Source organism: Micropterus dolomieu, linkage group LG08, assembly GCF_021292245.1.
Source record: "Micropterus dolomieu isolate WLL.071019.BEF.003 ecotype Adirondacks linkage group LG08, ASM2129224v1, whole genome shotgun sequence".
Classification (NCBI taxonomy): Eukaryota; Metazoa; Chordata; class Actinopteri; order Centrarchiformes; family Centrarchidae; genus Micropterus; species Micropterus dolomieu.
Genome location: NC_060157.1, coordinates 4,037,391 through 4,064,148, shown reverse-complemented (window position 1 = coordinate 4,064,148; position 26,758 = coordinate 4,037,391). Strand labels below are relative to the sequence as shown.

General features: G+C 39.3%; 1 protein-coding gene across 1 annotated transcript; it reads left to right on the top strand.

Moving 5' to 3' along the window:
- On the top strand, window positions 1–26,758 carry dnajc5ab (DnaJ (Hsp40) homolog, subfamily C, member 5ab). The gene is made up of 5 exons (XM_046056601.1): window positions 1–219; window positions 19,861–20,028; window positions 21,140–21,353; window positions 21,747–21,918; window positions 23,342–26,758. Exons 2-5 carry the CDS (start codon window positions 19,922–19,924, stop codon window positions 23,437–23,439), a joined length of 591 nt encoding a protein of 196 aa, XP_045912557.1. The 5' UTR covers window positions 1–219; window positions 19,861–19,921; the 3' UTR covers window positions 23,440–26,758.

Sequence of the window (26,758 nt, the reverse complement as noted above, 5' to 3'; positions counted from 1 at the left end):
GAGTACCACCGGGGACGAGCGGAGGGGGAGTGTGAGTGTTTCTGCGCGACCGCTTCACACGGATTGACTCCCGCTGTAGCCGTTAGCTCAGTGGCTGTACTACCGGCTGTTTGAATGGTTTAGCGGCGGAGAGCGAAGCTGAACTGGGATGCGAGTATTATAAAAATCGAGCTACGCGTCACTTAAAAAAAAAAAAGCAGGAGCCACACTGAGAACAAGGTAAGCAATGCTCACAGTTAGCTAGCGGGCTAACATTAGTCAGCTTTGCTGCCCTTGGATTAGTTAGCGAGCTAAATGCTACCTGGCTTATTCAAACCAGTCATATCGCTCAGTGCAGGCTAGGCTAACAGTCGGGCTAACAAACATGGATCGTGTGTGTGTGTGTGTGTGTGTGTGTGTGTGTGTGTGTGTGTGTGTGTGTGTGTGTGTGTGTGTGTGTGTGTTCCTTTGATGCAGTGCCCGGAGATTATCCGCTTTAACCAAGGTTTGATTCCCGAGCCGACCGGTATTTTCTAGTTCTGTTGCCAGTCACGACCTGAGAGCCCCCCTCCGGTAAAGGGTTGACAGTCCAGGAGAAGTTGGATCCAGATCCCGGGGCGGCATATCGATTATTGTTGGTTTAAAACGTGACTTGATTGAAAGTCAGTGTTGAGTGAAACAGTGAGGAGACGCCACCGGATTTGTAGTCTGTAGGCAAGTGAGGGGGGTCAGTGTGTTTTTGATCGAGCCTGTCAGTGTAAAAGTTAGAGAGACAGGTGCAACTTCCCCTTTCAGGTTGATTAACAGCCAGGTTATTTAAGAATATGTAAGTAGTTTCAATTATTTCCATTGTATTGCTTTTTTATTACTTGCTTACTAGCGGATCTAAAATAGCTGGAGAAGAGCTGCTGCCTCTTTCTGTCCTCTTGTGATGTGTAGATGGAGTGACAGCTGGGATTGGTGGGTGTGGGAGACTGCATGCAGTGTTTATGGCAGAAGATAGTTAGAAATTATATTTTTGGCTGTGGTCTGCCACTTTGGGGTCTATGATCATTAACTGCATTTGTAATCTTTTAAATCAGATAGCATGCTGGAGCCCAGTTCTCCACTATAAGCCATGCTGATAGTTTTTTTTTCCTGAGCAGGCAATACATAAATTCCTTCACTTTTTCACCCACAGACCATCAAAGTCTTGTTAAGTGATAACCTACACCCAGATTCAATGTTTGTCACTAGACAGAAATGATTGAAATATAAATCTTTCCTCTATTATGATGTCAAGTTGATTGTTTACAGATTTTGGTGAAGTTGCTAAAATGCACTGTATTTGTGTGGTAGTTGTATTTCTGTTAATCAGTTTGTCTTGTTTTTTTTTGATGATTTCTTCTGGGAGCGTGTCACTTAATAGCATTAAAACAAACAAGTATTAGTCTATATCAGTAAAAGAGCTGATACAGGACAGTCATTGTGCAACTGAAAACAGTCTGTCTATTTTTAGATACTCACCAGCACTTTGATTAAGATAAGTGTTCTGCAATGAAAACCTTCTGTGAAGAAAATCTCCTGCTGTATCTTTATAGTTAGTGAAGACAATTAATACATTTGCATGAATAAACACAATTGCTGTTGATCTTTACTGTTGTCAAGGTATTTTTGCACAGACTATTTGTGAAATAGTTTCTGCTACTACAAATTACATGTATGACTAATTATTAAATGCTCTGATCAGTACGTAGCACCAGCTGCACAATTTATGGAAGTGCAGATTCTGTGCAATTCCATAAATTGTACTGGTGAATGTAATAACATCAAATAATCTGTTTATCCTTGGATTTGTATATTTGTTATTTGTAATACTTTATTAAATATGCTGGATACTGACATCACTAGAAAATGTATACAGTGGTGCACCTTTACTCAATTGTCACAATCTTACAATGTGTCCAGATACTGTACATGCCTTTTTAGGATTTATATAGCCATCATAGTTCAGCTTTAGGCCACACTAAATTCAGAAGCGTGACAACTTATCATCTGTTTTATGCATGATGTTGTCATTCATTAAGTGCTTAAATGATGCATTAATCGTGTTAACTTCAGGGAGCAGTCCTTTTCCGGCAAGTTATCTCTTAAAAATGTCATATGAGTCAGCTTTAGTTGTAACAGTACATGTCCAGGAAACGTTTTACCAAATCGCATTACTTTTCTGGTTGAGGGGAACAAGGGATGGTGGATGATGTCGTCAGTATGTGGTCATCAGTGGTCATCAGTGACTCATATAAAAGCCAGTCATGCCAAATCAGGTTACACCTGGATAATAATAGTAGGTCATAGTGGGAGATTATCACGGCTGACACACTGCAGCTACACTGGGAACTATATGTGCTTCAGTCCGCTGGTAATTTATTATATGAACTAGTGCTTGCAACTAACAATGTTTTGTTATTGATTCATCTGGAAATCAATTAATTTGTTAATCATATTAGTCTGTGATGTCTTCAGATGTCTTGTTTTGTGAAATACTTATTTTGCAGTGACATAAAATATAGAAAAGCAGCAAAACGTCACATTTGAGAAGCTGGAACCAGAGAAAGTTGTTGCTTGTTAATCACTCAAACAATTAATCAATTACCAAAAGAGTTGGTGATAAATTTTCTCTGCAAGGAACCTATTGTTTTTGTAAAGGGAGCTTTATAGCGCCATAAAAATTTCAGCAAGCCGCTCCGATCGTACGTTTCACCTAGATGTACAAAATTTGTGAGGCAGATGTATCGTCTCTGAAATAAATAAAAAAATCCTTGGAGCTATACCCTAATCTCAACTGGAAGCTAGCCGTTTTTAATTAAATCTACTTTGCCATTTACACACTTTGTACTTCATCAGCTATTAGATTCATCGATTTAATAATTTCAGCTTTACGAAAGACCACTTTCACAAACTTGAAGAGAAAATAGTTTATAAGCCCATGTACATCCAGAATGGTCCATTATTAGTTTGTTAGCAACTGTATATATTGGGATGTACATTTAAAAAAAAAAAGTGTAAATCCTACAAAATAGCAACTTATTTTTGTTGCTTGTTTTTTAAAATATCATGTACCTAATTTATTGTGCCGATTCTGCACTCGCATTACTTGGATTAGCTGTGGTCCAGTGTTTCCTGACAGAGTGTCTCTGCTGTGACCCTTGAAAACCTAAAATTATCCCCCAGCTGGGATTCCTCCTTTGGCTCACTGGTATTTGGTATTGATATTTGTATCCTCATTTAGGATGACAGGGTTGGTATTCACTCTCAGACATTAGAATCGGAAGAGTTATATTCGACAGCAGGCTGACAGCAGGGTGAACACTGCCGTTGCACTGTTTTCTGTTACCTGAACGTTTCATTTCTGGACAAATAAGTGTGTCAGCAAGTGTTTCAGTCTGTTGTCCAAATGCAAAATACCTGTTTTGACTGCACTTATTGAGGCGTGGCAGCATTTTTGAACGGTTTAATCCACAGGGAATATCAGAAACCGGTTTATTGCCAAGTCGGTTTTTACTTTCAAGGATATTTGCCTTAGTATTGTATTTTTTTTGCGGGGACGGTGTTTTAAAGTGCGATGGGTCCTGACTCACATCTAAATCATTAGACTTTAAATCTTTGTAAATGTAATATATTTTAGTGGTTGAATTGTTATCTGACTGTGTTGTTAATTATGTAGGCTACACCTGGTCGTGTGGTGAAAGAAATCAAAGAGTCAGGTTAATGTTACTAGTTTATTAGGTTGTTTCTAAAATAGTGTAGTTAACTGTTTAGGCTAGTTAGTGACAGTTATAACATTTCTGAAAAGCCGCTTACAAAAACGGGAAGTGGATTTAAAGTACATATAATCATATTTCTTTTATTTTAAAATTAAGTTAGTGACTTTAAAAATATCTCCCTCCTTTACAGCTGCTAACTGATCTTATTGACATCCAGGTGAACTAAACTAGACAAATCTCACCTCAAACTGCATGCAGAGACACAAGAAAAACGGTGTTTTCAGAATGGTAAAGCTACCTCATTAATTTACCATCTACAGGTGTGTATCGCCACAAACAAAGTTTCCCTTTTGAATGAATGATTGTGATAGCCTCTGGTCACGAGTCTTGTCATGAGCGTGTCCTCTAGACACTTCAACAGTCCTGTGATTGCAAGTCACATGGTGCTGTCAAATATTCACCTTCTTTCACTTTCCCTTCTCCTGCGACTTCTCACTCTCCGTTTCCCTGACCCAGCCGTCTCCCCTCGGTCTATGTCTGTCCTTCCATCTTCATCACTCTGACTCCCTCTCTCTCTCTGAGCTTTCATTCGACATAGATGTGTTCTGGCGGATCACGGCTGTGCAATGTTTCCCCCGTATTAAGTGCAATGTTCCTCAGTGACCTAGTAACGAATAAATAACGTGATGAGAGAGTCTGTAATGTGAGAGTTTCACAGCAAACTTGTTAATTAAGACGCAGTTTGACCGTATTTATAGCAGTTCTGGCTTCACAGTGACACCTGAGCTGACTTGTACAACCACAGTCTCTTACTGTTAAATGCTGAGCAGGTCTACCAGCCTTGCCCCAGGGTACCTGTTGCTCTGGAGATAAGAGATGATGTTTTTCCCATTCATTTTCGCTGTCTAGGTCTTCCCAGCTGTTTGGGGTATTTAATGTGACAACCTCATTGAAATGGCCTCTTCCAAATGTGTTTTAATTTGTGCATTTTAAATAAATATTTAAGTTCCTTAACTAGACTCGATTGTGTAAAATATACGTGAACTTCTATTTTTCTTGGACTGTGATTGATCAGCTGACGTGATGAGAAGACTAGAGCTACACAGTACTGCTGAATTTGTTGGTTGATTAATCAGTTATTAAAATTAGAAAACCGTTTAGGCTATAAACTGTACTCATTGATTATTATAGGATAGGCAAAAATAATACTACATTTTCAGTTGTTAATTGTGTGATTTATTTTGACTAAACTATTCTATTATTTAATAGCTTTAGTAATTTATCCTATAAACATGCTAGGTCTGTAACTAACCATTCTTTTTATTACTGATTTATCTGTTAAATATTTCCTCTGATTAATCGAATATTCATTGAGTCTAAAAAATATACAATTTCTCAGAGCCCTAGTTGGCTTCTTTAAACTGCTTGTTTTGTCTGACAAAATATTTTGAATTCACAATGATATAAACAGATTTCTTTTGCTTCACACATGAGTTAAATGATTAGTTTAAGTCATCATTAGCAATTCATTTTCTATCAGTTAGGCTAACTAATTGTTTCAGCTCTAAAATATACCAACCATTTACAGATTAAAACTTTAACAATTCATTATAAAATGTATTCTGTGTAGTGTGCAGCAGTGCACACACAGTCTGCCCAGTGTAGCAGAGTCCAGGTCAGTACTTTAATGTTTTCTCCTGCACTGTTTGTCTACGTCCATTGAGAAAGCTAATGCACGAACGCTGACAGGGAGCTGATTGGCCATTAGCTAATGAATTGGATTGGCCTTTTTGCATCACAACATCTCTGTGCCAAGATGTAGAGACGGATGGGGAAGCAGGATGAGGACAGGTGTATGTTGTCTAACCTGTTTAGAGGTATCCTTTGTGCTAGAGCCTGGCCAAAATGGGATTTTTAAGACCTAAAAAAAACCGATTTTGATATTTGAGGATTTTAAAATCTTATATATCGACCTATATATTTAAATTTTTTTAATCCTCTTTTAAAGTGAAATAATGCAGTTTAAAAATAAACCTTTTTTGAAACACTGGTACCGATTTGTCTGCAATTAGCTCATATCTGCACTCTGATTTAACGGTCAGGCTCTACTTAGCGCCAAACGATATCTTCATGACGACTTGATTTAATTTCTGCATTATTTGATGGCCGTCAGTTTTATTTTGTTATGCTCGGCTATCCAAGTATGGACATGTGCTGCTGACTATGAAGTGATAGCACGGTTCTCCTAATAAGTACCAAGGGAAAGGTTGCTTGACTCGCAGTTTCGCTTTTAAAGATGTTGTCAGCTGATTACTAAACAGCAGGTTCCTTTAACACAGTCTTGGATGATTGAGAGACGAATAAAAGCCAAATTACTCAGCACCTTTGGCTCCCCTTTATCATGTGGGGTGTTTTTTTTACACCCTAACAAACCACACACCACAGCTCTTTTGGAAAAGGGTGGAGATTCTTAGAAAAGTAATATCCTTCTTGTCGACATCATGTTCTGTCAACACAGAAGCTGTCGTAGCAGTTAACGTTCATGACTATTTATTTCTGTAAGTTGACTTATTGCAATCTGCACAGGTGCTTTTATCTCATCCGTCCATGTTGCCATTTTTGGGCTGTGGCGCAGGAAGTAGACATTCCTGTTCCTAATCTCATATAAAGCTCTGATTGGCTCAGTTGTTTTTCCAACTGGGTAAACGGCCATTAATGAGCAACAACACCAGGGCTATTTGAGTGTTTGAGTTGATTCAGATGTCTGGATCCAGGCTAGGAAAGTTCTTGCTCTAACAAAAAAAGGGGAAACAGTAAGTTTTCAAAAATCATCTGAAGCATTCTTGTTTTAAACTACAGTAGTGAAAGTTAGTGCTGAGATGTTTCCTGGCCTGCATGCATGTGTGTGGCAGCTGTGTTTACTGTGTCAGTCGCAGCATTGAGGTTACAAGACCATTTATTTATTTTCTGGAATGGCCAAGTGTGTGTGTGTTAGTAACCTGATCTCAATGAATGGGGAATGGCACACTCTCACAATCAACAATCCCTGACTGACGTTTTTCTCATTGTTCGTTTTGCTGTGTGAAGCTTCATTTGCATCAGTTAGCAAGGTTGCAATGATTTGAAACAACAAAAAGCAAGAAAATCATCACATTTTAGAAGCTGCAACCAGGAAATGTTTCATCTTAAGCTGATGATACACCGGGCAACTTATTGAGCAATGTTGCTGAGCAATGTTTAGCCTCTGAGTAAAATAAGAACTTGGCCTTGTGTTTGTCAAAGCATCTATACCCCTGTGAGAGCAATATTGATAACCGCAGACAGGAGTTGTGGTCAAATTCCCGAAAGACCACTTGGAGATTTAATATCTGAGCAGAGAGGAGCTGAAGAGGATGTGTGTGTAACCTCCAGGCTGTACCTACATGATGTAGCAAATTTAACCTCACTGTTTTTCAATTAGGTGAGCAGTGGCTATCTTGTATTTGATACAGGCTTTTAGGAGAAGGTTTCAGTGCATTGTTGAAATTGAGTGTGGAAATTAATGATCGGTATGTATTAGGCTAAAACTTCTAAGGGCCAACGGGGGGGGGCGGCAACGGGGAAGAGACGCACAAATGACACTCGGAGAAAAGATGGAGTCTGAAAGAAAAGGAGAAGATGAGGTGATGCATTAATGAGGAAGTGATGACATAGGTGTAAAGCAGAAGAGGGAGGGGTGGAGGGTGGTAACGTGATGGAGAAGTGCAAGATGTGAACTGGAAAAGATGGCGCGCAGAAAAAGAGAGGCAGTAGCTGTGTTTTTATCCAGCTGTCGTGCAAGATTTCAATCAAATGTTTGAAGAAGGCAAAATGAAACAGGAACCGGATGCATTTTTATCAGCTGGGGAGCAAAATGATTATAAACATACCAAAATTGTAATATCGGGGTTATATTGGGGTCAGACCCTTTGTTGCCTTTTCTAAGAAGTCAGCGACAGATGGAGTGGACAATTCAGCAGAACAGTGTATGCAAATGACCATTTTTGCGTCTTTCTCTGAAACTAAAATACTTGCCGACACACTGCCGACATGTCAACGTAATTGTTCGGTAAAATTTATTCGGTCTTTTGACGTATTAGGCCGAACACTGAAAGTGCAATTTTCGGCCTATTAATTTCGGTGGCCGAACATTCGGTGCATCCCTAATCTAGTGTATATACATTTTTCAGATAATATTAAGTAGCTCAAAGGGAACTACAGCTTTAGCTTTTTATACAACCCTGTGTTGTAAAATGATAAATCTTCCTTGATATTATAACTACTTTCAGATACGACAGACTTTGTGAATTTAAAGAAAACTAATAACAATAATAACAGTGGCACAGAGAGAATTAAAAAGCTCAGTATGGTGCCCACTGCCAAACCACACGCCATCTCCTCTGTGGCGGTGTGTGCACTGTCTGCATCAATGAATGTATAACACACTGTAGTACAGCCCTGTGCACAGCATTCAGGTAGCCACTCTTTTAGTCTACCAAAGCAGGAAAAGCTGCATATCTTTGTTTAGACGTTGGCAATGTACAGCACGTGTTATATTCTACTTGCTTCCTCGTTAAAAATACGTGTGCTTTGAAAGGACACAAAATATAAGAACTAAATGGCCCTGGGGTACCGCAGACCAACAAGCCAGTCATCAACTAAGAGCCACAGCAGTGGTAAAGATTACATTTTATCTAGTCTATAGATTAACAGATAGATCGGAAGGTGGTGATCCTTTTTCTGGATAGAGAGTGTGCCTGTTCAGATTTCAAGCATAGCCAAAAATGACATGTTTTAGTGTTGACTGTGTCTCAGCTCTGTATGTGCTTCTTATTTCTATTTGTGTAACTTGTTTTTTGCTTCCTAAGACCATGTCTTGGGAGAGGTGTCTCTCTACTCCTGTAACCCTGAAATGATTTGAAGCCACAGATTGCAACGTTTTTTGAGAGGCACGTTGCTGGGCCCGTCAAAATAGAAGGTTCAGAACCTTAAATTTTGTAATTCACAGAAAATACAAGATAACGATAACAACAACAAGACGTAGAACTTTTGCCGAATCAATAGACTGCCTGATGGTTTTAAAACAACAGAAGATGATGCTATTTAGCTGTCCCTTAAAACATATACAGTATCGCACACAATACTGCCAGCCTGTGTTGAACTATGTCACTGAGTGTTTTTGAGTGTTGTTGGGAAAGAGCTTTGGCATTTGGTGAACCTTCCCTGGATAAAAAGAGGCTTAATACCAGACTGAAAGTGACGACACACACGCACACGCACTTATTCCATCGGGAATGACATTTGGCTGGGTTTTCTTGTTTACCTGAGGTTCTACTGTACACTGGAGTGTAAGTTATGTCAATGCACTATTTGCCTAGTTGAATCATGACCACAGACTGTATAAAAGAAGTGGACATATCCACCGTGATGCCATCCATCTTGTTTTTTTAAAACCAGAGGTGACCACATTTGGACGAGAGTGGGGAGCTAACTAGCTTTGTTAGCAAGGTGCATCTATAATTCACGTTGATTGTGATATTACTTGGTCGCCATTACTAAAGTTGTATGAACCCAAAGTAAACATTTTGTTGTGATTAAATAGCAATAAATGGATCAAACTAATGCCGAAATAACTACAATATGATGCAGATTTGTTAACATATGAATTCATGCTTTCTCAGGTCTGTCAGCAGGACAACAGCTTTTAAAATGTTTGTTTTCTGAATGGAGTTTGAATCAGGGCTATGCTATGCTAACTTGTTCAAAGTAAAGTACAACGATAGCTGGTATAAAGTTACAGACACATATTTTCTGAACTTACCAGGTTGTTCACCTTCCTCGCTTTCTTTTCTCCAAGTAATGTCCAGTTTTGTCCGTTTTTTTTATTTAAATATGAAGTAGTAGTCCAACAGAGCTCTGAGTGCCAACCGACGCTAACAACAACATTTGAACCGGATGTGCAGGGAAGCTAGCTGCTGAGAAGCTCGAGAGAAGATAAAACAACGTTGTAATCCCAAAAACTAAAGTAAAAAGCTAATTTAATAAAAGCAGTTTACTCCAAGCTCCTCCCGCGAGTTAACGGCGTAGTTGTCAGTAGTGTTGTAGTCAAGACCGCCCAAACCGAGACCAAGTCAAGACCGAGACCGACATCTTTACTGAACATTCCTTTTCCATACTTACCATCAAAGTTTTACATCCAATCAAAGTTAGGATGTTAACAAATTATTCAGACAATGCAAAAGCAATTTATTGATATTCCCAAAGTTAAAGGTCTTGACTGGTCTTGAAATAAAATCCCGACTCCTCAATGCTGCTCCCGGCAGCGCCCCCTTTGCATCGCCCGACAGAAAATCGCGGCTCCACACGTCTTTGCATTGACTTTTTATGTAAACACACTGCCCCCAACGCTCACTTTGCTTTTGGTCTGAAAGCACCTTAGAGCATACCCTCCTTTAACGTCTGTTTTCCTCTAAACGGGACAATAATTTACTAAATGAACATCATGCTGTATTGAAGAAGTCTTGAAACTAACTACTGAGACCATGAACTCATTTGGAATGTGTTTACTGAGGAAGTGGGGTCATTTTGTCACTGACTTCTTTACAATTAGTTAGAAGTAATGCAGGTTTAAACAGCTTGATCATGGCATAGCCAAGTTTTTGATAACTAGTTATGATTAAATGCTTGGTTTTTATAGGTTTTTCACCATTGTAGCCACATAAACGGTTAAATTAATTTCAGTTAGTCAAACACTTCTCATGCTTTACCCTGGTGCTAGCTTCAGTGTCTGACAGAAAATTACTTGTGTTTTGATGTTTGCTTCACACACAGGACTCGTGACCTGAACATCACAGATACGTGAGACCTTTTTTTTATTTTTTTTTAAAGCCCTCTTGGCTTTTCATTATCACTCTGAGATATAAGCATGTTCGCAAGTCACTGTCACGTAAGCAATTATCTGTAGAATATTTTGACAGTGACTATTTCTTACCCTCAAGACGTGACTGATCTGATCGTTAAAGGCCGATAATGCAAACTGTCAAACTTTTCAAAGAGGAAGAACTTTCTTCAGATAACACAGGACCATCACTAACAAAAGATCTTTTGCTTTTCTCGTCTCCTTTTTGTGTGAAATATAGGTTGCATCTAGCTGTTGGTGTGTGAGTGAATTGACAGCTTCTTCTGATGCAAGCTGACAACAGGAGCATTGGCCTATATTTCCTCAGTCTCCCATTCACACAACAGAAGAGTAAAAGAGAAAAACAGCCTTAAGTGCACACATAAAAGCCTCAATCATGACTCAAGCTTCAAACACAAACACTGTAATATAACTACCATATTCTCCGACCATTTGTCTGGTGGCAGGAGAGCTGCTGATTTGAATCCCTGTGAAGGGAAGTGAACAGTCATGCACCGATCTTGCGCTGTAATCTGACTTCATGTCTTAAGCAAGCCCCAAAACTCCCAACTTCTCCAATAGAGCTGCTTTGTGTGTAACTGTTGCAGGCTGTTTGTTCTGAGCAAGTAATTGTTGTGAATGTTTTTCTTGTAGTATGTATGTGTATTGGTATTGTTACTTATTTATAGGGGTGGGAGAAATAATCGATTCTTAGATGCATCGCGATGCGGACGTGGAAGATTATGAATCGATTAACAAATGTCTAAAAAAAAATGATTATTTGACTGTTAATTGATAACGTACGGACCGGATTTGGAGCACACACAACAGAGAGACCAGCAGTGTTCCACCTATATTTGGCAAACCACCGCTGGAAGATAGTGGAGAAATATATAAGTTTCAGTCTGGTAGTAAACGTGCAGCGTAGGTCACAGTGTGTTCGTTAATAAAAGTCTGTAGTTTCCCCAACGGCTGGAAAAGTGAAGGCTGTTAGCGCTAGCTAACATCTCCTCTGTACAAGGGCCTGCTTATACCAGACTCCGGACTTTAGGGGACAGAGCCTGGAACTCATAGAGATCCGAAATGCTCCCCTGTCTGGACACTTTCAAAAATCTACTAAAAACCCACGTCTTTACCAAGGCATTCAATCCCGAATGACTTTTTGTTCTGTCACTGTAACTATATGTAAAGCGTCATTGGGTCCTGTGAAAGGCGCTAAAAATATTTATTTATTTATTTATGAAACATTAGCTAAATTAGTAACAAAGTAATATTAATTATCAGCTGTATGTCATTACTAACTAACCTAGTAGTCAAGGGTTGAGAACATCTAGTACAAGCTTAGACTAAACTGGTGTACAGCTCTGTCCTGTACACATACTGTACATCCTGATAATTATTTTTCAGTTTTCAGAGGAGTCTGACAACTGGTTATAAAAGAAATGAGTAAATTAGGGATGCAAACTAGTCTTTTTAAGCTAATTAGATGATGTTTCTTTAGGATTTTAATGCTCAAATTAAATGCTTAGTAATTATCCAGGGATCCTCTATAGAAAAAATGATGCATCGAGATGCATCGATAATCGTTTTATAATGGAACCACAGCCCTCTGAATCGTAATCAAATCGTGAGGTGCCCAAAGATTCCCACCACTACTTATCAGTCATAACCTAAAAAACATCTATAGATAACTGGAACCTGACTTTGACTTGTGAATGTAGCCTGACCAACTTGATTTTTTGACACAGTTTTGGAAAGAATCAAGAATATCCACTGATATTTAAAACCTACCAGACCATAGAGGTATTCCAAAAAATGGCAGTGGCATTGTTACAGTTCAATAAGGATCAGGTGCACCTGTATTAGCTGCTGTTTAACTGTATTTTGACTTACAGATAGTTGTGGCTGCATAATTTTTCCATGAACACTTATTACATATATACATATATTACATATAGACATAATAGGGCGGGGCGGGTGTGGCTCACGAGTTAGAGCGTGTGGTCCACTAATAAAGGCCAATTTTAGCCGTTTACACTACACCATAGTCTGACGTGCACCTCTCCAAAAATGTAACTACACATCGCGGTGATGCAGACCGCAAGAACTGTGATTGGTCAGCTTTGTAGCATCGCATTTCCTCCTATGCTTTTCCGTCTTGTCCTTCTTCTGCCTCAACCGGTTCAAGGGTCGAAAATACTGTCTCCTCTGAGACCTTCTCACATTTCTGCATTTTAAAGCGACGCAGACACCAACACACAAGTACAAAGGCTCACGATGGCACATAGCCTACGCCGTCAGTATAATTTGGCTCTACAGAAGGTTGTTGGTTCGACCCCCAGCTCTTCTTGTCTGCATGTTGAAGTGTCCTTGGTAAGGAAATTGAACACTCCGAAAAAGTATTCATTTTCCTTTGTCTCTGATGTGCACTTGGCAACTTGAAAGGTAGCCTCTGCTATCAGTGTGTGAATGGGGTGAATGTGAAATGTAGTGTAAAGTGCTTTGAGTGGTCAGAAGACTAGAAAGGCGCTCTACAAATAGGGTAGAGCGGGGTGATTTGGGAAGTTGAGTTGACCCCTTGTTTCTCGGCAACCAAATACAAAATTGGTCATATGAATACACATTTTTGAAGACGTAATCGTTTTACTCCCCCTGTGGTGTAGAGAGGCCCGTGGAATATTTGATAAGCACATTAAAGATCATAAAGTGATCAAGAGTCCTGATTCTTGTGCCTGAACAATTACAGATAGGTTTGAACAATATGAGGCTATACGGTTAGCAAGACATTACTCTTAAACTGTTGGATGACACAATTTTGTTAAAATGGCGTGGATGGGGTAATTTGGGCCAAAAGACCTGGGGGAAGTTGAGCCAGCTATTTTGCTGTAATTTTACATGTTTATGCATCACTGAAATGATGTGACATTATGCATTTTAGACCAGAAACCATCATGTCAGGCTTCAACTCCTCTTGTGGATTTGGAGAGAGTAGTGGGAAAGGTACAAAAATGGGAAGTCCATACATCAGGTGGTATTGATATGAAATGACTAGGAGACATAGCTGCAATGTTTCACTATCTAAATGCAATTGAATGTTGGGAACTGGCGTTTGAGTTTGCATGATAAAATGTCACTGACCCCCCATGTGTCTCAACTCACCCCGCTCTCCCCTACACCCTTAATCAAACATTTTAGTTTTGTATCCCTTAAATTTCTATATTAAAACAGTGTGACTTTGATGTGTGGCATATTTTAAGGTTGAAAAATAAACGCTCCAGTGCTCTGTGGTGGACAAAATGTGTTATGGAGTCACTGTTTCTATTGTTGAAGTACCTCAAATCATATCTTGGCATGTCTGAACTGCAGTTTGTTACTTATCAGCATGACCAATATAGCGGCCATAAGCTAATAATTGTCGATAACATCGGGCCTGCTAGCTTATTAGTTTGTGTCTGTTAAGTGGGTGGTACTTGTGAGTTTAACTCTAAATTTGGTTTCCCAGGCAAGAATAATCCAATTTTAAAGCTTATTCTTCCCCTTTGTTTCCAAAAGGATGTGTTGCACCACTTTTTTTTTCAGCTTCTGTCTGTAAAACACCTACGCTCACTTCCCTCTTCAAAACACAAAGTCTGCAGTTGGTTAATATCACTTGATTCTTTTGTATCATGTCATTCACGTGCTTTTTGCCACATGTTTCTGTTTTGCTGCTTTTATTATGTTCTTTCCACTGCTTTAAAGTTCCTGGTGTTGTGGGAGGATTTATGTACATTCAGTGCAAAGCCACGAATTATAAACACATAGACTCTCATTTGTTATTGCGCGTTAGTGTTATTATTCAAACAGACATCAGGTCACAGTGGGTAAACAGACAGCACCACATTTGGCAGATATTCAGAGGTTCACGCGCCGTTTGATTATGTTTTATTTGTTATGGAGACGATGTTACACAACCTTGGAAAGCCGAGCAGAACAAACAAAACAAAGTTTGGACTGATGTTTGTATGCAGCTGTTTCTTCCTTGGTTCTGTACACATGTATTAAAGGTGCAAGCTAGCTGGAAGCTATCCCCTAAAATATCTCCGGTTATGTAGACTTGTAGATTTATCCAAAATGGGCAATGGATGCTGAATTATTAGGAAAATATTGTTCTCTAAAGAGGATTTTTTTGGATTGGATTTTTTTTGTGTGTGTGTTACTAGTTTCTTCTTCTTTTCAAACTTTGCATGGATGCATTTGCTGGACCATTCAGGAACTCCGATTGGTGTAGCACATGATGAGATCAGTTTGGATTTTGTGTTACTTGACAAATGAAGGATGAGGTGTGACCTATTCACAATATAGTAAAACAAAAAAAGCATAATTAGCACAGATGCAGCTAACTTCACTGCAAGTGTAAGATGAAAAAAATTGCGGACAATGGTTGTAACTCAATATGCACTGTTGGACAGTAATATTTTGGCATCCATGTTGAATTTCCTTTATTTGTTATGTATTTAATTGGCTGGATTTGCTAAAAACAGGCATTCCTAATCAGGTTATCTTTTAATAGATTTTGCAGAAAATTTGACTATACTAGACTATAAAGATATTATCGCTATATACAGTACATACACCGATCAGTCATAACATTCAGTCCCTCCAGGATTTCGCTGGCCTTTTTTGTGATTATCGTGACTTAAGATGCATGATTTTGCAGCAGCTTTTCTAAAAAATTGCGATGAACGTTCCGATATTTGGGGGCAAAAAGTGAAAACTGCAAAGGTAATTGTGATATTTTTAACTTTAGAATTATAATTGAATCATTAAACAGTCGCTCCGTGTGGTCCGATCCAATTACAACCAGCTACTGTTGGTCAGATTGTTAAATAAGTTAATGCTGGTTCTGATAGAAAGGTGTCAGAACGCACAGTGCATACACAATGGATGCATTCCTCGACGGGTCCGGGCTGTTTGGCTGATTGTGATAGAGATTTTTACTTCCCACTGCCACTTTTCCTGCATTCGGAAGGTGTGAACTGTTAGTAAATTTTTCCACTCTAGTTCAGACCAAATCAAAATAAATGTGGTTATCAGATGAACATGAAGCAGAGCGAGGCTGAGCGAGAGCATTTCATGCTCAGTGGAAATTCTGGATAAACTGAGTCTCAGGTGTGGAAACACTACACATTTCAGATCTCACACTCTTAAGACACGGACCATATGCTCTCACCCTCATTACACCGTGTGTTAATTCTTTCCAGTGTGTTTCTTCCTGTGAATTGGTGATTTGATGAACAGCTCATTCAACAACGGAAAGTCTCATTGGCTGCCGGCACAGGTGGGCAGTCTTTGGTTTAGGCTCACTATGGTGGTGGTTAGATGTGATTATTCAACACACACACACACACACACACACACTAGCACAGTCTCTCAGTACGTTGATAATCCCTGGTGGTATGGATGAGTTGCCCTCATTGGTTGATCCCAGTCAGGTGGGTTGTGAATCTGTGTTGTGACTGGTTAATCCGGGACACGGCATTGGGCGGGATTTAGGTAGGTGTTAAATCGATGTGCTCTCAGGCGTGTCATTGTCTCAGTATTGTAGGGTTACCATGGCAATAACAGCCATCTGGCGCCAAATAAGGCTTTAGACATAGACTACGGGCTGACACACAAATGAGGGCTTTCAACAATGTAAACATTTGTGTCAGCCTGGTGTCATGCATCGTTATATTCCAACGAATAGGAATAGGACACTTTTACATGAAGCTTTTTTAGTGTGTTGTGTGTTTGTTTATGGCGGCTGTTTCTTTTATACTCAGTGTTGGTCCACTTTGTGCCCTTTTTTTCCACCCTGTGTGTGTTTAAGATTGTTCAAACACCACTGACTATCTGCTAAAGTTAACCTCCTCCCACTCACTGCCTCACTTCACACACACTTTGTAGTGTGAGTGATTCAGCCTGACCAATACATTGGTATGGCTGGTATTATTGGCCAAGTTTATTATTGGACTATACAGTAATGTTACACCACCAACATGCCAAAAATATGTTAGAAGGGTTTAGAAATTACAATTTGCCTATCAGAGAGCACTGGCTAAAAATGTCACACTCTGTTTCAGGATTGATTAGGCTTGAATTTGGGTTTATTACATGCCTTTTACACATTTTTATCCAAAGCAATTTCTATATATGTCAGAGGTTGCACACCTCTGGAGCAACTAGGGGTTAAGTGTCTTGCCCAGAGACACATTGGAAGTGGGAATTGAACTCTGGTCTCTCACACCAAAAGCTTATGTCGTATCCACTGTTCTACCGCCACCCCACTTGGCGCTGTGCTTTGTCAGTGAACTGGACTCAGATTGCAGCTAAAACATACAATACTTACAAAGATCACACTAGTGCACATTTACTGAATATAGAATACTTAATTATCTGTTTTTATCATGACATTACTGCTTGAAAACTGCTTGAATTGATATTTCAGGGCGTCTTTTAGTGGCATCTTTTCTAGCAGGAAATATACAAATTCCCAAGAAGAAATGCTAGAACACTTCATTACCAGAAAATGATGAAAAATGGTGTTGCTCAATCGGTTAACTCAGAGCATGTTGGTTTTATTATTTCAGCTTCCTATGAATGCACCACAGAGTATTTTAATATGCGTGTAAATGCCGCTGATGGGAACTGTGTTCTCATTACAATATTCATCCCATGAATCATAGTGAGATAATTGCTCATCAGAAAGGTGCCGTTGCAGTGTAAAGACAGCGTGCGCAGCTTTTTATCGTGTAGTTAATATAAGTCTGGTCCAGTCCGTCTGTGTAGCTGAATTGGCTTACTGTGGTCTCTAAGCCAGCTAACGCCCATCCACCTGCTCTCTGACAGGGTTATATCAACACAGGGTTAGGGCTGCTCAGGTCAAAGTTCAGGAAGATTTCCTTCAGATGTAAAAACCCCTTTACAACACACGTTGATGGGTGTAATGTTTTTGTTAGTGTACTCTGGTCTGCATATGATGCCTGCTGTCCATAAACCCTGTATCCCCACAGTGTTTTTATTATGCCTCTGCTGGGAACTGACTCTCGTACATGTATTTCATTAGGCTTTTACCAGGTGATTTATCATGAATGCTAGTGGAAGTGCATAACATGCAATTCCACTAGTTAAGTTTAGACGTGCTACAGCCACGGCAGCTTGGATAAGGAAGTTACCAGTGGCTATTTTTCCACACTAGATATTCTGTGTTCCAGTTGACAGTCAAAAATTAAACCTCCCAAGCACTACATGATGGTAATATTAGTCTTTGTTTAAGGTAATACGTTACTAAGTAGTAAGTTAAGACACTGAACTTTGAGACAACAGTTTGCTAAATGAATCAAAAGGAACCAAATGAATAAAGCTTTCTCTCCACCACTCGTTTACCAGCCTGTTATGTGCGAACGTAATTTGGATAGCTAAGATCACATCTTGTTGTGATACTTACCCGCACATGTAGCAAGTCACTTCACAGTAAGGTTTGTTTTTTATTCATTCAGTTATTGGATAGTATTTCAAGAAACATTGTTCACTCTCCAGTTTTGTTTAAACTCGTCACAGCCATGATTGAAGTTGTATTTGTGTCTGAACAGTTCTTGTCTCATATCAAAAATGACATTTCTGTAGACTGTAGCTGTTTTCCTGTGTATTTAGATGGGTCATTGTCTTGGTTAACACTTCCTTATTTAATCCTGTAGATAAACAGAATTACATCACTTACATCAGGATTTCTCAAACTTTTTATTGTGCGGAGGACTTTTTTTCAATACTGACAATTTTGTCTCGGGCTAACCGACTGGCACCGGCCCGTCACTTCGCACTTAAGTTAGACGAGGGGGGGTCTCTTATTAGTTTCACGTGCATGTAAGTTTTGATTCATGTCAACAAAGGACAGAGAGATGGGGGATTTAAAGGAGAGCACACGAGAGAGAAAGTGGGCCACAATACAAACGAAACACCTCCCAGCAGCCCTCAGAGTTGATGATGATTTCATGTGATGATGGACTGGTTTATCTCGCACGCTGATGGCCTACTCCAGTTTAAATCAGTATATTGTTGTTTAGGGGCGTGACAACGGTTGATTCACCAAGTTCAAAATAATTAAGACTTTTAAAAGACTATAAAATTTAAGTGAAGTCAATATTTTTCACTTTCTATTTGCCAAATCAAATGGTTTCCATGCGACCTAGTGGCAAATGTTCAAGACCCTTTACCGGTCCGCAACCCAGGGGTATTCTTCCAAAATAACTGAGTTAATTCAGGGGTAAAACAACAGCAGACGTACGAGAGCTGGCGAAGCGGAAGAGGTTGACTGTACAAACAGTACAAACTGCTGTACTGCATGTCATCCTGCAAACAACGATAACAGGACTTACCAGTTAACATTCCTTCAACTGCTCTCATCTACTTCCTGCGTCTTTACCAACACCTCTACCTCTTGTTCTTCTAGTTCTGATTTGCATCTTATTCACTGCAGCTCCTCTAAACATAAATGAATCTCTCTCTCTCTCTGCCTGGCTGTGAGACATGAACTTAAGTTACCCTAGTTAAACTCATTTATTCCTTTCTCTTCCTCTACACATCACACCCTTAAATCCCACAACGCCCCGTATTAAGAAAGAGGTCAGTCACCATCTGTCCATAAACAAGCAGCTTTACATTCACCATAAAAGGTGGAATCAGTGTAATATTTGATCATTGCTCCCTGTTAAAATCTTCCAAATGTGCTCTGGTGGTGTTTTCTCTTCTATCAAAGCCACGTTTCTACATTCACACGAGTGCTACTCGCATGAAACAGCTGTTTGTGTTTTCTGAGTCTCCTCTCTCACCCTGTCCCTGTGCTTTGTTACGTCTAAGCCTCTAAAAGCCAGGAAAGACACCGTTTAGTGTAACTTTATCTGCAGCAGGGAGGCTTAATGGACCTGTACCTGAAAGATGACAGGTTTGATAGTGTCACCTAGCATTTGGGGACTGGATCAGACAGAATAAGACTCAACATTTTTGTAGGTTAATGTAAATTGTCTTGCCATTTGGTCTTTTACAATTTCAGCCTAATGCAAGATAAATACGCTGGATTTTTATGAGAGAAGATGTGCAAAGTCAAAAGGGCAGATGAAAGGACTTCAAGTTGGAAAAAACTACTTGTTTGATTCTAACCTTTTAGCTTCTTTGCCCTCTTTTCTTGTGTTTCTTCCTACCTGACAGGTGAGAGACTGAGTGAGAGCGAGCGAGTGAGAGAAGGAACAAAGAGAGAGACACAGAGGCCATGGAGCAGCAGAGACAGAGATCTCTCTCCACGTCGGGAGAAACGCTGTACGCCGTGCTGGGAGTCGACAAGAACGCCACGACAGAGGACATCAAGAAATGTTACAGGTATATGTTAACACACATACACACGAGGATTTACTACAAGAGTGTACCACAACAGCCCCATCCTCCATCTTTAATCCTGATGTTTTACTTTGTAACCCACTAGAGGGAGCCAGACGCCTGTATTAAACTCTTCTAATAAGTTAAAGGGATCCTGAAATAAATAGAAGTTAATTTAAGCAGTTACATGTAGATATTTTAATAGTGTGTGTACATGTATCAACCTCACACTCGTGTTGATTTGTTAAGCTCTTGAATAAAGCATTTAGCATATTTAGTTTAAATAGGTTTTAAAGATGTAAAATGTTTTTATTTCCCTCTTTGCTTTAAAAGAGTAATCCTGCACAGCATGGTAGGTTTGTAGCTAGTTTATATTGATTTGTGTTACTTTTAACTGCACCTGCTGCAGCTCTGTGTTTCTGAATCATGCTTGACAAAAATCTCTCAGGCTTACACCCCTATTCAATTACAAACAAACTTGCTAACAACATGACATTTGTTTCTGTTGCTAATAGTAGCATATAAACATTCACATTTTATAAAATAATCATGGATTTTATTTGCAGTACTCTGTAAACAAATTAAGCAAAATAATTTGGGTTATTCTGTTCCAACTTATCCACATTTCTGCTTCTTTCTACTAGATTTCTGCCTGCAATGGTGCTTAAGACAATATGTAAATAAATAAATAACAGCAACATAAGAGTGACATTTTACACAATTTTGATTTAAAGTCGCTGCCCTCCTTTTCATTTTCTGGGAGTAAATTTCTATATTTAAAAAGTGTTTAATACTTAAGAGCAATTCTATTACAATATTATGGTCCGAGTAAACCTTCTTCATGCATGACTGAAAGACTGTTGCAACATACAGTTTGCCCTTTTCATAAAAGACATTTTGGCATGCCACAAAGGGAAAGGCACAGGTAAATAATAAAAATTAATGCTGGCTGAATCCCATTTAGCTGCGTCACTTTGAAAGATCCGATACTGTCATGGCTTACCAGAACATTTGTTAGTAGTCCTTTTTATACTATGACTAGTAAAAAACTTATTTCAGTGCCATTCTCTAAGATCCTCTATTCTTTCTGTGGGGGGATTTGTTGTTTTTACAGGAAACTGGCGTTGAAGTTTCACCCAGATAAGAACCCGGACAACCCAGAGGCGGCCGAAAAGTTTAAGGAAATCAATAACGCCCACTCCATTCTGAGCGACGCCACCAAGAAGAACATCTACGACAAATACGGCTCGCTGGGGCTCTACGTCGCAGAGCAGTTTGGAGAGGAGAACGTTAACACCTACTTTGTTCTGTCCAGCTGGTGGGCGAAGGTAGGAAGACAGATGGGGGGTGAGGCCAATGCATGCACTGTGGACTAGCTGTGCTTCGTTCGCTCTTTCTGCCTTGGCACATGCAGACTGGAGCAGCTCTGAGCTGTGTTTCAAAGGGAAAGCAGAAGATATTACTGAAGCTGCAATAAACATCACAATCTTATGATCTACTTCTATGATGACAAGCAAACCCAGTGTGGAAGTGACACAACTAAAAAAAGTCTAAGCCTACATCTGGAAAACACATGATTCTTGGCACTCATGATGCCACGGCTAGTCCAGCGTATAACTAGGATTTACTAAGTGGTAATTGTATCTCTCTGCCTCGTCCATGTTTACCTTCATCAGTTGTTTAATATATATCTCTCTGTCTCCCCCCTCTTCGTCCCACAGGCCTTGTTCGTCTTCTGCTGCCTGTCCACAGGCTGTTATTGCTGCTGTTGCCTGTGTTGCTGCTGTAACTGTTGCTGCGGCAAATGTAAACCTCGGCCGCCCATGGACCAGGAGCCCGAGTTCTACGTCTCCCCCGAGGACCTGGAGGCCCAGATGACCGCTGACGAGAGAGGTGAGGGCTGGGGTGCATGCTAACTGCTTTACTGGGGGGGGGGGGGGGGGGGGGGGGCAAAAACTGGGAGTTGAAAACTTTTCCTTTCCCAGTGTTGAATATTTTACACAACATCCCTAAATGGTCCCAGTTTTGGATTACATTAACGATCTTGTGTGTAAATATCACATCTGTGTGGTCTTGCATTTAAACTTGAAATTTAGGCAATGAAATATCTGTTTCCACACTTGTTAGCATGTTAACTCTGAGCTAGATCTAAAAGCATAACCCTACTTTTAGTTTTCTTTTGTTTGACACTGTTTAGATTACTAATGCAGCTATTATTTTCATAATGGATTTGCAATCTCTTAATTATCAATAAATACCAGTTATAGTGGAAAAACTGCTAATCATAATTTCCACGATGCTTGTTTTTTTTTTGTCGAAAGCCCAAAATATTCACTTTACAAGGAGAGAAACAACAGGAGCTAGAACCAGAGGATGTTTTCCTTCATAAATTATTGATTTAAATTAAGAATTCTTGTTGCGTATGTAAAGTGTCTAACCCTAACTCTATATCCAATCATGTGAATTATGGGCCATAAAATGTCTAAAATATGATTTTGACGTGTCTTTAAAGTTGATTGGATTGTCAAGCTAATGTTACTTCTATAAAGTTCACCTTCAGTCTTGCTTTTAATCGTGTTTTTAGGGAAAAAAATGTATTGATCACACTACAAAACGAAGCCAACATGGAACCAATAATCACAAGTACAAACTGTGAGAGTCTAAAAGTAATAAGTTAAAATTGTTTCTGTTATCATTACTTTCATCTGATAAAACGCTTGGGAACCTGAGGTGTAATAGTTAAAGACATTATAGTCGCATTGGAAGAACATAAAGCAGCTTTAAAAAGCCACCAGCAAATCTCTGACATCACCCAATTAGGGCTGCATCTACCAAATATTTTCATTATCGATTAACCTGTCGATCATTTTCTCGATTAATTGATTAGTTGTTTGGTCTAAAATGTCAGAAAATATTGAAAAATGTCGACCAGTGTTTCCCGAAGCCCAAGATGACTTCCGCAAATGTGCTCAATGTAATATGTAACTTTACATACGTGAAGTTGGACATACACAATCTATGCAGTGAAATGAAACACTCTGCATCTCTGTCAGCAAGTTGATTGTGTAAACATGATGTTTACTCCTAGCGGACTTGATGCTTAATTTGGAGTTGCAGCGTAATGTTTTTGTGAGGTAATGCCGAGACACTTGCAGGGAACACAAACACCGTTAGGATGGAATTACATGCCCGTGGCTTTACAGAAAACGTGGCAGTGTTTGTTTTTGTTTGGTCTTTTTTAGGGAGTCTTATTGGTCTTAGAGAGATTGGTTTGCATGTGTTCTTATGTGTGTGTGTGTCTGTCTGTCTTCCCCAGATGGAGGCAATCCCATCGTGATGCAGCCGTCCTCCGCCACAGAAACCACCCAGCTTACCTCTGATGCCCACCAAAGCTACAGGACTGACACATACTAACACACACACACACACACACACTCATATATACAGCTCACACCTTACAGTTCACCACAGCTACAGTATCAACCAATAACAGACCCACACAACCGACTCCACCACAATCACAGAACTGATGCACATACTGCACGCACACACACACACACACACACTCACTCACCTTTCTCCTTTCTTATCATTCACCCGTATCCATTATTTTCCCTTCAACTGCAGCGGTGAATTAAAAACACCACTCACACACACACACACACACACACACACACACCAGCAACTACTACACACACTACTCATCGACAGCATGAGCTCAATCTTTTAACTTGTTTTGAGGGGAGAAGAAAAGTGAAGGAGGAAAAATAAACAGAATACTTGAAATATCAGTAAACAATAAACAGTTAGTTATTTTAACACTGGTTAGACAGAACGCAGACAAGATCGTGATTGGGTGATCCTCACTAACATTCATCTTACGAGTAAAGAGGAACTCATTGTTAGCACAGAAGGGGAATTAAAAAAGGACGCGCCAACCCTTTCAAAACAAAGAGACACATGTACTAAATAAGAAGTGTCCACACAAATTACAGGGTTTGGTTGTTTGTTTTTTAAATCATGAGAAAGAAAAAGCATAAAGATCACATAACTTCAGCACAAAAAGAAAGTACTAATGGTGGATGAAGCCAGAGAGAGAAACAGGATTGATAGTAAAGATATGCACTGACTTTTAAGAGTAATAATTTTGTGACGGTGCGTGTATACTAGGAGGCATTTCAGCCAGGATTTTCAACTGCGCTTTAAGAGCGTAAATGCAACCCGAAGCGCCTGTAAGACTATCCAGTTTTACTGCAAAGACCAGTTTGTACTTTACCACCGTGCTCTACCGTACACGCAACAAGCATGTATGCAGACACGTACAGTAGCATAAACAGAAGCACTTCTGGCCTGTAGGTGCATACAAGGAACTTTCCATCAATCAAGTCAGACATTTTCCAAGTGGAAATGTACGCAAGGCGTGCCAGGCAGACACATCGTTGAAAATTTCATTTTTTAAACAAGAAAATTTGTACATTTAATGTTTAACCCTTGTTGTCTATACATTTTTTATTTAAATATTGATTTTGTTAATCATCTCCTCTTAGCTCGCTGGGAAACACTTATCGAGGCTTCTCTGTCAGCCCAGTGCTGGCTGGAAGTAGGTCAGTGATCCTGTCTTTATGTTCAGTGAGGAGTTGAAAGAAGTGGGTGGGGCTTGAGGGTGTTTATTTGTCCTCAATACCCTCATAAACATAACCACGGGAGCCCCTCTCAGTCTGGAGAGGGCGGCTCACACTTCAACAGGTGTTGCACTGCCATCCGTCACTTAAATCAGACAGAACGATATGAAACAGTTTGTTCAAGTGGTCTAAATACCATCCCAGAGAGATACCTAAAGATTTGAACTTATTATTATTGATAATTGTGGCATGCAGCCACCCTTAGCATGTCAGCTTTCTCTGTCATCCAGCACAGTATTGCAGCATGATAAATCATATGAGTTTTTAGCAGAAACATCTTCCTAAAGGCAAACGCCAGAAACCCCTGCAGCTGTTAGGACTGAATCTTAACCAGCCTTTGCACATGTTGCCATGACTAAACTAAATCTACATCAGGCAATACTAGTGTGTAACATCCTGGGTCCTTTTTCTCAGTCATTAGTCACATTACTTGTTATTACCTCCATTGTAGATTTACCGTGAACCTCCTCCTCCTTCTCTTCACTTCTTCCTTCTTCTATGTTTAACCTTGATCCACTTTCTCTTCCCCATACAAAAGATCGAGCTCCCTGGATCACATTGAAATCTCTGTGTTTGCTGTGGGAGCTACTGCAGAGTTCAGTGCTTATTAGTGGAAACATTACAAGGACATTACCACACATTAGTGACCTCTTGCTTTCATCCAGAAGACCAGACATACACACTGATTAAGCCCTTTTTTTGTTTGTTTGTTTTTAGTTTTTAATATGTTTTGTGAGGAAGTAAAAATGCTGTACATGTCGAGTAAAGTGTATGTTTAGATTTTGTGTCACTGTATTTCTTTTGAGTTGGTCAGAAATTCGAACACTTTTTAATTCTTTCTATTTTTCTCCGTAGAATTGCTTTTCACTGTTTTTGTTTTTCTTATTTATGTTGTTTAATGAAGGGAGGATATTGATATCCAAAGTCTTATTTGTTCGTGTGGCAGAAGTTTTGTAGACAATCTTCAACAATCAGACTGCTTAGTACAGTTATATCAACTTTTGTAGGTCTTTATTTGTCACACATCAGCAGCATAACAGCTTGCTACAGTAGTTCTTTGTGTCAACTATTTGATTTTTGTAAAAAGAAAAAAACGCCTACACTAAACCAAACAGGCTAATTTATTCACTATATTTACTTTCATTCCTCAGTCAAACGCTTTGTTCATTTTGTATTTATACATATCATGAGAAAGTGCAATAAGAGCTAAGTAAGTCTCTTCCAAACTTCCAATCACAAATTTCAGAGGTTGTTTCAGGGAATCTGCAGATTCATAAAGTCCCTAAATTAGCTCCATTTGAGACCACAATAAGGATGAAATAGAGCTAAATTAAGTTGTTTCTTACATAAGTTAGTGAAATATATATGCGATGTCTGCCCTAGTAAACATACTGGATTATGTTTTAAAGTTTGTATTCCAGTTTTTAATTTGCACTAATCTGGTCCAAAAAACAGTTTTGATGGACCTTTTGAAAGGGTTTTTATGTAACCTGCAGATGTTCTGTTTTAACCAAAATTTCTCTTTACTTAGTTTTGTGCTTTATGTCATATGACCGTTGAAACACAGCATTGTTAAACCCAAAATCCCTCCTTTCTTTTTTGAAATGTTTCCTGTATTGATCAAACATGCAACACGTGTCTGAGTGAATGCAGCTTGAAGCCTAAAAACCATAAACCTGGAGTCAAGAAACTTCCATTGTTAGATCTGAAACCAAGACATAAATAACAAGAACTGATTTAAGTGTGAATATAGCGACCAGATGATAATAATATTGAAGCATTTTATTTATTTTATTTTTCTTAAGTTTTTAATAATTGATTAACGACTAGCTGGTGTGTGAAGGGGATGTATAGAATTGTAGATGTAAACCATTTTGACAATCAAGTGGCAAAATGGCAGAACTGCTGTATATAAACGCAGTGGCACAGTACATAGATGTAGAGGTTTTCTGTTTTTAGCATGGACTGATGTTTGAGTCTGTCAGGCAGATGGGTGGGTAAATGAAGTATCTGATGTACTGTTGTAAAATAAATGTTTCTGTTGCTTCAGA

Bases quoted from the DNA above. Each gene is read 5' to 3' on its own strand.
- dnajc5ab (XM_046056601.1), top strand. From the start codon at position 19,922: ATGGAGCAGCAGAGACAGAGATCTCTCTCCACGTCGGGAGAAACGCTG. The intron at 20,029-21,139 runs GTATATGTTAAC...TTGTTTTTACAG, and splicing joins GACATCAAGAAATGTTACAG to GAAACTGGCGTTGAAGTTTC. The intron at 21,919-23,341 runs GTGAGGGCTGGG...TGTCTTCCCCAG, and splicing joins GATGACCGCTGACGAGAGAG to ATGGAGGCAATCCCATCGTG.